The sequence below is a fragment of the Cupressus sempervirens genome, chromosome 5 (genome assembly GCF_028749045.1).
Source record: "Cupressus sempervirens isolate cs-2001-9-10 chromosome 5, ASM2874904v1, whole genome shotgun sequence".
NCBI lineage: Eukaryota > Viridiplantae > Streptophyta > Pinopsida > Cupressales > Cupressaceae > Cupressus > Cupressus sempervirens.
In genome coordinates, this window is record NC_143122.1 from 711,897,585 (window position 1) to 711,911,841 (window position 14,257).

At 29.4% G+C, this 14,257-nt stretch overlaps 1 protein-coding gene across 1 annotated transcript; it reads right to left on the reverse strand.

Annotated features, from left to right (window-relative positions):
• Positions 1–1,353: 1,353 nt before the first annotated feature.
• On the reverse strand, positions 1,354–2,601 carry LOC149557976 (F-box/kelch-repeat protein At1g80440-like). Its single transcript, XM_089830536.1, has 2 exons — positions 2,086–2,601; positions 1,354–1,593 (listed from the first exon to the last, which is right to left on the reverse strand). The coding sequence occupies exons 1-2, from the start codon at positions 2,599–2,601 to the stop codon at positions 1,354–1,356; spliced, it is 756 nt and encodes a 251-aa protein (XP_089686662.1).
• Positions 2,602–14,257: the final 11,656 nt, after the last annotated feature.

Sequence of the window (14,257 nt, forward strand, 5' to 3'; positions counted from 1 at the left end):
CATTTTTCCTTCATTCCTACTTATCACATTTCTTCTCTTTTTAAAAACGTATTTTTTTTTCTCCTTTTTAATGACTCCCCCTCTCTTTTTGCAACCAATAGCAAGGTTAATTAAAGAAAGTCTTTACTTCAAACTCACACTACCCACCAATAATGGGTTTCCAATTTCCACTTGGCAAGATAGACTTTTTAAAACTTACAGTTCTATTAAAGACAACTACATCTTAGTCAAGACCACTACAATTTGATATTTAAATTTAGAAAACTATTAAATACCAATAAATTTCTCAACCAACTATACCATTTCAAATTTGAACTTAAAATTACTAATTGAAAATAGAGTGGGGTTGGGAGGTAAGAAAGGAAGGTCTTCCACCCTACGAGGACCAGTTCAAGAAGTTGTTGTGGGCCCCGGTTGGGATGGAATGAAGGAAGGGAGGATGGAAGTGAAGGTACACCCTCGATGGGCCCCTATTATTAGATTATTGCCCAACTATTATTAATCCCAGCGCCCTAGGCTACTACCCCTTTGCCAGAAGCATCATGTGCATTCACATGCATACCCCTGCATGCAGGCCGACATACCCCCAAACAAATTATTGTTCGTAAGGGTAATGGGCAACCCTGCTTAATAGCAAACGAGCATCTGATAACCCTGAGAAATGAGGAGGGATAGCTGGACCTGTAGAGGGAATTCTAATTATAATTTGTCATAAAACAATAAACAATTCTACTAGATTTGTAAATAAACAATCCACACTTTATATTTCTTTTAAATTGTATTTTTTTCCTAAATTTCACAATTGAACTAGCTTTGAAAACAAAAGATATAGATTTAATAAAATTAAAATATCTATGTGTGTGTGTGCGCTTACACCATGAAAATTCCGAGCCAACCTTGTTAAGGAGCTAGAGCTAGACTCCTCTACCTCAACCGCTCTTCCGCCTTCAATATCTGGACACTCACAAACTTGGCATCATCCATTGAGTCAGTAACGTTATCATCATAACAAATAAATAACATCTTAAATACATTTTTAAAAAACATTCATCATTCATCATCAAATATAAACATGTGAAAACAATCATAATTTTAACCATCATGTCAAAATCTCATATGATCATCATATAACAAAAATCACTATATCGACAACAAGTAAAATTTATCCATTTAATATTATTGATTAATAAAGTCTATACTATAGTATAAAGGCATTCAACCAAAGTCAAGTCATACATAGTCTTAGTCAAAAAGTCAATTAACATAATAAGTCCAAATAAAATGTCAAAATTTGAGTATGACAAATCCTCCAAGAGATGCCAATATTTGACCATTAAAAAGGAAAAGCTTCAATTAGTTTGTTGACAAATTTAAACGGTAACTATCATTTTGTTCATCGAGGATAAGGAGCCATGGGTGCTCTTTGTATTTTTCCCTCCATATTATAAACTCTTCACTGCACAGAAATTTATTCCAGTCCTTGCACACTGTACGAAACTCGACAACCGATTCGTATGGAAGCCGCTTCAAAATATTGTCCATTATTTCATCAGGTAATTGTGACGATATAAACTCCATTGCAGAACTCTGCTGCTGAATTCCAATATATTTTTGAGAAAAAAATTTGTTTGGGCTTCGGACAAAGTCAGGGCACCATTATAAATTTGCTTTGAAGAGAAGCCATAGAAACAGCATGGGCATGTGAATAGTATCTGTGAGCTTTAGCAAGTTTCTTTATTTATTTCTAAGATTGTAGATTTTGACGATCGTGTTCATGAGTTTTAGTAGATTTTGTAAGAAATTTATCATTTATAAGTTGAATAGAAGTGTTTGTTTCCAAGATTTCTGAGTTGTTCGTTGAGTTTTCATGTAGATTAATTTATTGATAAACTCTAAATATAGAAATATTTTTAATTTTAAAATTATTTAAAAAATAATTAAAATGATTTATGATTAAATTAATTTATTACTCTACATATAGAATAGTTATGTAATGAAAAGTTATTAATATCATTTTATATAATAATTTTTAATTTATGATTTGAAACCATCTGTTTTAAAAATCCGAAATAAAAGGTTAAAAACCATGATTTGAAGCTCCTCATCACACAAGTTGAAAACATTGAGCATGCCTTTTATAAAAACAGAGCGGTATAAAAATTGTCTTTGAAACATGTTGGGGAGAAGCTTCCACTCATCTTTCTCTACATCGTAAACTGCAGCTTGGCTTGTACTTTCAAATATCTGACTTCCTCCTGCAATATAAACCTGTCCTTGAGCAGATGCACAGCATGCAAACTTCAGGAGAAACTCTGAGGTGGGCATATCTGCACCTTTTCTCCATTTCAAAGTAATAAAATCAAAGATCAAAATGGTCCTTTTTGATGATCTCTTTAAAGTCCAGCACTCATATAACCCTAGTAAAACCAGTTTTTCCTTTACACAAATGCACTTGGATAATGAGCAGAGTCTAGATTCGGTAGGGACGGGAGGGAGTCTTCCCCATAAGTGGTTAATGGGGTCATATATCGTTACGCAGAGATTTTGACAGTTCACACTCTCAATCAAGCATATCAACTCCTCAGACCTCCCACAACTCATTCTGCTTCCATAAAACTCTGAATTCTCTATTATTACCTTCCAAGTTTTACATACTTCATTCTGCTGTGAGATGTATAAGGCACTCTCATCAAGATTTCTTTTATCAAATCTTCTGAAATTACACTAAAATATTCCATCATCACCAATTGCACACTACTGAAATTATTCCCAAACGATCTTGATGGTTGCCAAATTGTAACAACTTTAATGGCTGTGACGTCTAAAATACAGACGTCCTAACATATGCCAAGCTTTTTATAGTCACTGAAACGTGGGATCTTTTTAATATTTGCTTGGTCCTAAATATAGAATGATCAATTCATGTTCTAATTATTTTTAATCAATCTTTTTTTAAGAATTATCAATTGTATCAAAAATTATTTAGTATTCTTTCTTTTATGTTTAACATTTCCATAAATAGCTTATATATATTATATATATAAAATAAGTCGAGAGATATCTTTCTGAAGTGCCTATTGCACTAAGTGAAATTATAAAAATAGGCACCTCGAGAAGGATATCTCTCGGCGATGCAAAATGAAAGACATTATTTTAAAATTATAATTATTTATTTTAGAATAAATAATTATTATTATATATATACTATTTTATGGTACATTATAGATTTTATATGCTCACTTCAAAATATACTTAATGAAATAGATTCCCTTTGAAAAAATAAATAAATCACCACCTATATAATAATTAATACAATCAATTTTATTTTTTATTGAACTAATTAGAATTAAACTTTGGATTGAAATTAGAGTTTTCATTTGAATTAGTGTTAGCTTAAGTTTTATCCTTAAAGGTAGATTATTATTTGCAATAGAGAAAAGGTAATAGTGGGACTTCTTTTAAGGAAATCAAAAGTTAGAGAGTTACTAAGGCTTCAACTTTTATAATACATGGTTTGTGTATTATTCATTAAATTAAAATTTCAAAAACTCTCTCATGTTTATTTGTCTCTCATCCTTCAAACTATGCCTACCTAACACCTTACCTCTCTCTCTCTCTCTCTCTCTCTCTCTCTCTCTCTCTCTGGCCTAAATTATCCTCTTACTATATTTACCTCTATCTCTCCCCACTCCCCCTTCTATCTTTCTTCCATCTCCCTACCCCTCTAGCAATTGCTTCCTCCTAAATACCTTATATATCTTTACATCATGTCTCTTACTCTCTCTCACACATCTCTCTTTCCCAAACATATAATACATATATCTCCCCCCATAATTACTCTCTTTCCCTCTCTCCCCACCCTCCTATCAACATATCTTCTCCTATTTAACTCTCCCACCCCCGTCCACCCACTTATCACTATTATCCTCTCTTCCTTCCTTCATTACCATGTTCATCTATCATATTCCCTAATTATTATATTTGCCCCATCTCTTATATCCCTCCCCCTCTCACCATATATTCCTCTTGATTACCATATAACCCTAGCCCACGTCTCTCTCTCTCTCTCTCTCTCTCTCTCTCTCTCTCTCTCTCTCTCTCTTCTCATCATGTCTTTGTCTCTTTTGAACCATAATTTTCATCCACTTGCTAATTACCACATCTCTCTCTCCCAAATTCCTCACCCCATCACCATTTCCATCCATTCAATGCCCTAATTATTCTCTTTCTCTCGACCTAATCACTCTCCCCTTCGACATTGTCTCTTTCTACCTCATACCTTCCTACATTTCTCCCTTTGTTCTATTTCCACTGCTACTCACCATATCCTCTCCTTTATTATCATTTGTCTCTACATCATCTCTGCCTCCCTGCCTCCTTTATCTCTTTAAGTCCCATCTCCCTCCTCTCACAATCTCTTACCCCTATTTACCCTCTATATCTACTCCTAAGTGCAAGCGATGCATTCACACTAATTGAAAAGACCCTCTCTCTCTCTCTCTCTCTCTCTCTCTCTCTCTCTCTCTCCATTCAATGTTTTTGATTCATTTAATTAAAATTAAATTTAGGGTAGAAATTAGATTTTCATTTTTTGTTAGTGTATATATATCTTGATTATATGTGTATATGTGTGTCTATGTATATACGATTTCTCTTTCTATGTATATGTGTGCATGTGTGTATATTGACTATATATGCATCTCTCTCTCTCTCTCTCTCTCTCTCTCTCTCTTTATGTCTATCCTAAACCCTAACTATCATCTTTCTCAACCTCTATGTCATGTCTCTACCCCCTCCCTCTCTTTTGTATGCCCTCTTCCCCTTATCCCTTCCCATGAGGTTGCAAAATAAGGATGAGAAGTTGAGAGAGAAAGTATAATTGCATAATTACCCTCTCTCACACTAACCCGCCCTCTCTTCCTCTCTCTCTCTCTCTCTCACACACACACACACACAAATTATTCTCTCACATACCATCTCTCACACATATCGCCTTGTAATTACCCTCCCCTATTCTATCCTCCATCACCATCTCTCTCTATTCTAAGTTCTAGGTATCTTCTTTCTTTTTAGCTCTATCTCTTCTCTTGCCTCTTATTAACCTAGCATAAGAGTTATTAATGACCTCTCACCATATCTTGGATCCTTTTTGCAATTTATTTCTACGACATGTTGGCCACCCTCCCCCCTTCTCCCACTCTCTCTCTTACAAATTCCACATGTTGGAAAAATGTCCAGAGCTCCCATTAGGATTCATGATAGGGGCTTAATTGCCTCCTATGTACTATAAGTTGAGTGGTTGTATTGAGCATTGACAAATCGTTACTTTGGTAGAATAGAAACACCACTCTAAGAAGTGCTCTCTCTCTCTCTCTCTCTCTCTCTCTCTCTCTCTCTCTCTCACACACACACACACACACACACACACACACACAATCCTACTCTTCTACTCTCCTCACTCTCACCATATCATCCTTGCTCTTTACCCACTATGTCTTCTTCACGTCTCTCACCCTATTCTCATCCTGTTATAATCTCTTTCTCACATGTCCCTATGTCATTACTCTATGTTTTTTTCCCTCTTTCCCCCTTCCATCACCTCTTTTTTCTATTATGAACCCTAACTATCCTTCTTATTGAGCACTATCTCATATCTCTAACTCTCCCCCTTCTTTGTCTTCCTCATCTCTCTCATCTCTCATCTCCCCCTTCTCTTTGTCTACCTAATATTTTTCCCTTCCTCCTATATGTTTCTCCCAACTCTCTCCTCTTATTATATCTTTCCCCTTATTTACCTCCCCCACTCTCCCTCTCCATCTCATGTCTATCTACTCCTTATTAACAACTTATGGACTCTCTCTCCTCACTGCTCTGAACTTGGTATGTAGTGTTAATTTAAATTTAGGAGGATTGGGGTTAGGAAGGTGTATTTTTAGGAATCATAATTTATTGGATTTGTGATAAAGGGTAAGATGGTTAAGTATAGAATTAGTTTAACATGAGGGCTCAATTTGGCTTGATGTTTTCAGGAGACTTAGTGTTAGAAATTATTGATGCAATGTTAGGATTAGAGTTAAATTTAGTTTAATTTAAAGTTGCCTTTAATGTTATATTACAATTTGGTTAAAGGTTAAAATTAAATTAAACTAAATTTATGTGAAGGCATAGTATGTAAACTAAATATACACTATACATATGTATATTTTACATATCACATATTTGCATGTATGCATATCTCTCTCTCTCTCTCTCTCTCTCTCTCTCTCTCTCTCACACACACACACACACACACACACACACACACAGAGTAATATGGTTATGGATATGATTTATATTAGAATTTAGTTAAAGGTAAGTGTTAGGATTAGGGTTCAGCATTTAGGTTTATCATTTAAATTTTAAGTTTGAAGTTAGGGTTTAACATTTATTATTACTATTAAGGTTAGGCTTTATTATTTATGTTATGTTACATAATTTTCTATTAGGGCTTACCATTTAGGATTATGGCTTCAAGTAGGATTTATAGTTTATCATTTAGGATGTACATTCATTATTTAGGATTAGGGTAAGGGTTAGGTTTTAGCATTTGGGTTTAAGATGCATATTTATTTTGATATTCTTAAATGGCTAGTAAAAAATTAGTTGTTAGTGCCATGTTAGTTATACCATCATATTAAGAATATATAATCTTTGAAAGGCATGCATGTATCTCATGTTTTGAATAACTTGTTTTAAGAATAGGTAATTGTGACAATTATGAGAAGCCAATATTAAGTATCTATATAATTATATAATTTAGGGTGTTAATTCTTACAAATTAATTTTGTATTTCATATCCTCACACTCATTGTCATTTCAAATCATTGTCTCAATAATACAAAAATTAATAATCAAAATATTTCACCATACTAATATCATGACATGCTAATTATTACTAATGAATTATTCCTCTCTAAAATCTATGATATATATATATATATATATATATATATATATATATATATATATATATATATATATATATAGCCATTTATGTTCTAATCATATTGATTTACTTTGATAGAAAATTATAAAATATTATTAATAATAGAAAAAAAAAATATTATTAAAATAAAACTTTAAAACTAAGAATTTATTATGAGTGTAAATATGAAAAAAATCTCATAATCTTACTTTATTTTTATTTAAGTATATGTAACTAAACAATTGAAAAATATAGAAACATCTTAGTTTTCTATATACTTTTAAAAATATTCTATAGACTTTTGAACTATACATATGAAATGACACTTTTCTAATATTTATAAAAGTTTTTCACTATTTCTAAACATCTTTAATTTCAATTAGAAAATTAGGAAGTTTCTATATATTTACTTTATGTCTTTAGAATATTTCAACTTTTTAATATAGTTCACATAAATATTTCTCATTAAAAATCTATAAAAAGTAGAAACTTCTAAAAGAAAATGCATTTTAAGAACATAGAAATAGTTTATTCTTCATTTTAGAATAAATGAAATCTTTATTAAATGTTTAATGTTTACTAAATTTAAACTAATAAAGATGGATCATTATATGTAGGAGAGCAACATATCATCACATTCAGCCCCAAAATTATTACTCATGCATTGTGGTCGGCCCCAAATAAGTCTCAATAATCTCCATATTGATGAACGCTCTGGAAGAAATATCCTATGTAGAAAATTGCTGCTTATCACCTTTAAAAGTGACTTTGATCTCCTGCAATGATCTTGAAATGACATGTTTTCATGTTGCTCTATAGGGATAGATTAGAAAAGCACCTGCTTGATGGATCAAAAAGCACTTTCCTAGTTGCTAATGTATTCACAAATTGATTCTAAGGAAAGAAATTGAAACATGTAACATATGGCAGAAAACTCTTTATTATAGTGACTCTTTTAATTCTATCTTTACTTCTCATTATAAGACAAGTAAATGGCTATCTAATTTTTTCAAAAAAGTTAATTCTTTCAATATCTCTCGGCTTAATGAATTTCATTTGTGATATAACATTTTCACATGTGAATTCTGTTTCTGGATTAAATTCTGTGAAATAGCTTCCATTAATAACTTCAAAATGATAAAAAATGCAAAGGCGTGTAGAGCTTTCTAGATTGTACTGTGTGGAATGACAACAAAATGAAAGAAATTGGAAAGGAGTGTAAAGCTTTCGGATTAAACAATGAAATTTTAATTTTCATTAACCTTTCTGGATTAAATATTGAATTTCATTTTATCTAAGATTTCCACAATTTATACTACAGATTAGTGTTGTTTATATTAAATGAATGACTTCCATCGATGACTTTAGAGTTAAAAGATTGTGGAAAGACTTTCATTAATGACCAGAGAAAATAGAAAGGTTTGTAAAGCTGTAATGAGAGTTCACATCGAGTGTATTTGAAAGGTTTGTACAGTAATTTGACAAAAATATAAATTGCATAATGTTGAAGCCCTAAACCATTTAGAACAACAAAAGTTTGAATTAACTAATCTAATAGACTAATAAAACACACATTTTTACATTCCAAAAGATTTTATCAAAAATACATATTCTTGATAAACTTCACATAACAACCAATGGTACAAATTTCTTTAAAATCAAACTGGAAGCTATAAGTTTATATATGGACATGATCTATGGATGTGATAGTCAGAGCCTCCTAGTTATCAAATGTAAAAGACAAAAAGAAATTCAAATTACCTAATTTGGAAGACAACTTGTCTGTGAATGAAAAAATTAGCTTCATGAGCGAATCCATTGAGCAATCTAAAACACAGAAATGAACTAGAGAAATTGAAACAAAAAAATCATAACCACCAATGTAATTTGTATAATTTGAAGGAAAATCCAACCTTGACATAGCAAAGAAGTCTTGGAAAGAAAAATACACAAAACAAGTACATGATTTAGAGAAATTAGCATAAAATCCCCAACTTCCAGGGCAAATCGCAATGTTGAATCTCAAACCCCACTCTGATGAAAGATACGCCACATTATATAGGGAATTCAAATGCCAATGAATCTTTCCTACCTTGACTCTGTCGACTCAAGGCTGCAACTCTTATCTGGCGGGTGCTCCTTCCAAACTAGTACCCCGCATTCTATGCAAGCTCAGTGCTCTCAGGAAACTAGATTAGCTCTAGCTTCCCTACCATCAAGTCTCCAACCACATGGTAGAAGAGAACTGTTGCCATCGATCAATCGATTTCGCTTGTGAAACAACTGCTGTCAATAAACTTTGGCCTATTATAAAAATGAATGGAGAAATATGATGAGAAGATGAACGGATGAAACAAAGATCTGTCCATGGATGACACATGGTATCAAAACTACGACCTTGAAGCAAATGCTAATTTTTGATAAAGATTTTGAACTGGAAGAATCGAAGTCATCTCAAAGGAAATTACATGTATCGATATAGATTCATCTTCCTGAACTCAATTCCTCCCTGTGTGTAACCGCCAAATGAAATATTTCAATTTTGGTTGAGTCATATTTGTAACTGTAGAGATATATTTTATTTAACAATAATATTAATTTGAATAGCCAGCTGCACATCAATTTTTTACGAAAGTTGCAAAAGTTTACACTGATGAATGCTTCCACTGTAGAAAGCCTCTCGGCTTAATTAAATGTAATAGATATCAATAAATTGTAATATAAAAATAATAATCATATATATATATATATATATATATATATATATATATATATATATATATATATATATATATATATATATATATATATATATATATATATATATATATATAGTCGATAGGCTATATCCATAAAATTATTTTTTTAGCCTGTCAGCATTTGACTGGATCAAAAAACTATCTCCAACTTTAACTCTTGTTTTTTTGTCTATTTATTTAATTTAATTAGTTATTATCTACACTGTTAACTCTTGGTTTTTCCTTATTAATTAATTTATCTTCATTTTTTACGTTTGTTTAATTTATAAATTAATCTATACTTTGAACTCTTGTTTTATTCTATTTATTTAAAGAATTAATTAGTTGTTATCTCCACTTTTAACTCATGTTTTTCTTTCTTTTTATTTAATTTTGATTTTTAAAATTGATTGAATTTTTAATTTTTAAATTACTTAAATTAGTTTAGTTTTTTTTATTTCAAATATTAATTTTTAGTTCAGCGAATAGAATTAGCCATTAAGATATTTGTATAGTTGAAGTTTTAGATTTTAAATTGATTTAATTTAATTTTTAAATTTGTATAATTTTTTATTTAAATATTAATTGTTAGTTTAGCCATTATGATATTTGTGGGAGTTGTTATTATATAACTATATATATATATATATTTCATGAGATTATTTTTAAATGAATTTTTTTTCATATATTTAATTTGGTAGATTTTAAATTAGTTTTTATTAAGCTGATAGGCTTATATGTGGGAGCTTTGCTCTTAGTTTTTGCAAATTCTTGCCATTAAATAGTTAGTCTTTTGAATTGACTTTATTTTCAGTGTAAATGTTTTAGTTAATTTATTTTATTTTGTTGTAGAATCTATTTCTAATTTTCACACAAGACTCAATATTTTGATTGGTGAAGACTAGAGTTTTTAAATTAGAATATAAAGAATTTACCAAAATAAATTGAGTTTGCATAAGTATTGGCCTCTGTAAGTTTGCAATAAATCACAACATTCTATATTGAAATGATTTTATTTTATCCTTTTAAACTTTCCATAATTTGCATCATTTAATTTTGGAATGAATTGTTTTTCTTTTTCATGGCACATAAATTTTTAATTTTTTAATGCTTTTAGATTTATGTTTCTAGACTCATGTTCTTAGAGTTGTTGGGTTCCAAAAGTTTCATAGATATTTGAGATCTAAAATTATATATTAGATATTATCCTTTCATTAAGTGATTAAATAAAAGTAGTCTAAAAATTATGTTTTCATTTAATTTTTGTATTTAATTTTGATTTTATTAATCGATGCTATATCTTTCTTGCCTCTATCATAGACGTGCTAATGGAGTATTTTTTAAAGGAAGGATTTGAATATAATATTTAATAGGAAGATATCCATATTGCTAGATATGTTATTGTTCTAAATTTTTTGTTATTTTATTTATTTATTCTAATTCTTATGTTATTTATGATATCTAGATTATTTTTGTTACAATTTGTAAAACAGAATGAATACAATGAAGGTTACTTTGCATCTTTCATGTTAGATATTTCTAAAAGCCATAAAGATTTTACAAAGGTTCAAATAAATTTATCACTTCTTCACGTAACCTTCTCACTATTACTTTTATTTTTACATTGATCAAATTATTTTTTCACAAAGTTGTTAAAAGTTTATATTTTTATTTTTGTGTGGTAATATAAGAATACAAATTTAGGTAAAAGCCTACAACACAATGGTAACTTGTGAGCCTCTCATGTGGGAAGTCTTGGGTTCGAATTTTCTTAACACAAAAATAGCATAGTTGTTTGGTTATGAGATACAAATTAAATTTTCAAATATGTAGTTAGCGACAATTGGTGCTTCTCATATAGGGGCCCTTGAACTTTGATTAATTGACTTTTTTTTGTCAATGTTCAAGTGACAAATGCCATTTCTTTGTAGAATAAGATTGTATTGGTTTATGTATTGATATGTTCTTATATTTCCATTTGTCATTTTTTAAGGTTTTAGGTGGTGATTTAAGGATGCCTTATATAGTTGGATTTAATTGAGATCTTTAAATTTTAAATTCATCATTCTTTAATGTTTCTTATTCTTAATAGATTTTAGTATAATATTCTCTATTTTATTTTCACTATTGTTAAAATTTATTATTTCCTAATACTTTTTACATTAGTTTATTTTATTTTCAATAAATTCTAATTGAATATTTCCCACTAAACTATTGTTAAAATTCAAATTCATAAAATTTTGATACTTATTTGATATTGTTCCATAAGTGTAATTATTGTTATATTAAGATATAATAATTTGGTCTTCAATGTATAGCAATAATGTGAGATATTTTTTTGGATGTTAAAAAAACTTCAATATTTTATCTCTCCTCAAAATTTGAACAATTTTGAAATTAGAAATAGAAACCTACCTTCCATTTTCCCAATTCTCATAATTGATTTTTTTGGCTTACAAAAATCTCATTTTTTTTTAGTATCATCTATCATCAAGGAAACAATGTATAACACAAATTTGAATTTGAATATAAACTAAGATTGAGGGAAAAATGTAAAACATGAACTTGTATGTAAATATAAACTAAGATTCTAGTAAAAGAAAAAAATTAAAATATAAAAATAATTAATTAATATGTTGGCAAAATTTTTTTAAAAAATAATTAATAATTAATATGTACACCTTAATGATTTTTCTTTGTTAAACTGAAATAAATGTTCCAGCCCACATAAATGGTAGAATTTTTTTTTGTGTTGACATAAACTATAAATTTATAAATCATTTAAATAATACATAATCTTAGTATAAGAAAACATAACATTTCAAATTAATTTTTGTTTAGTTTAGTAAGAGAACTGGTTTTACTATTAATTTATCTTTTTATTTATGGTAAAATGGCAAAATATTAAATTATTTTGTTGTTAAGATATTAATTAATTATTTTTACTTTTTAAAAGTAATCTTCCTAATAGCTCAAACATTTGTCTACATAACTTGAAGATGTTAGTTTCACTAGAGTAGAGAGTCATAGGAAAGAATCTTGCTAAGGAGATTTACAGCTACTATTTTGTGTCTATTTTGTATGTTTGATGTGAACAAATATAATTTGAAAGAGAAATCCTATTACATAATATTAATGACCGACTTTTACAATCATACAAAACATATCACGTTTTTAAAATCAAAGTCCTATTGGCTCATTGTTGTAGGCACAAAACCACAGAACTGTTGGTTTTACTTTTTTAAAGTTACTTTTTGGGCCAAAAAATTATCAGCTTTTGACTAGAAAACTATTAGCCCTTGTCATTAATTATTTTCCTACCAGTTTTATCTTACTCCAAATTTAACTCTTATTTTTTTGCCTATTTAATTAATTTAATTAGTTATTATCTACACTGTTAACTCTTTTTTTATTTCTTATTTATTTATTTATGTCCCTTTTTAAGTCTTGTATTTAATTTATAAATTAATATATACCTTTGAACTCTTTTTTTCCTATTTATTTAGAAAATTAATTAGTTGTTATCGCCACTTTTAACTCATATTTTTCCTTCTTTTTATTTAATTTTGATTTTTAAAATTGATTGAGGTTTTAATTTAAAAATTATTTTAATTAGTTTTTAGTTTAGCCAATAGAATATTTGTGGGAGGAGTTCCTTTTTTTTTTACTATATTTTTTTATATTTTTCATATTACTTTTCTATATAAATTTTTGGAGATTTTTTATATAATTATTTTATTCATGAATTTAAGTCAATAGACATTAAATTAGTTTAATTTTTAGTTTTAATAATTATTAGTTTTATTTTTTTACTTATCTTTTAAATATTGATTTTTAGTTTAGCGAATAGGATTACCGATTAAGATATTTGTATGATTGAAAACCTATGATCCCTTTCGACACATTTCATTACAACATATGTCTCTAAGGCTCCTAGGACTAACAGGGAAATTATATTCATTAATATGGGTCGAAAGGGAATATAGGATAACCCATGACCCCTTTCGACATATTTCATTACAACATATGCCTAGACATATTACAATCATTTCTATGGTTTGAAGGGGGTCATTGTATAACCTCTTACCCCTTTCAACACATTTCATTATAACATATGCTTTTAGGCATCTCAAGACCTCTAGGCACATATTATAATCATTTATATGGGTCAAAAGAGGTCATAGGATAACTTGTGACCCCTTTCAACACATTTCATTACAATATATGTCTCTAGGGGTTTTAGGACCCATACAGACATATTATAATAATTTATATGGGTCAAAAGGGGTCATAAATATAAGCTATGACCCCTTTTGACATATTTCATGACAACATATGTCACTAGGGGTCCTAGGACACCTAGGGACATATTAGAATCATTTATATAGGTTGAAAGGAGTCAAAGGATAAAGGATGACGCCTTTCCACATATTTCATTATAACATATGTCTCTAGGGGTCCCAAAACCCCCACAGACATATTATAATTGTTTATATGGGTTGAAAAGGATCATAGGATAACCTATGACACCTTTTGACACATTTCATTATAACAT

Excerpts from the sequence above, each read along its gene's own strand:
- LOC149557976 (XM_089830536.1), bottom strand. The coding sequence starts at position 2,601 with ATGAGTTGTGGGAGGTCTGAGGAGTTGATATGCTTGATTGAGAGTGTG. Across the intron at positions 1,594-2,085 it reads ATGAGGAGCTTCAAATCATG|CAGCAGAGTTCTGCAATGGA; the intron begins GTTTTTAACCTT and ends ATTGGAATTCAG.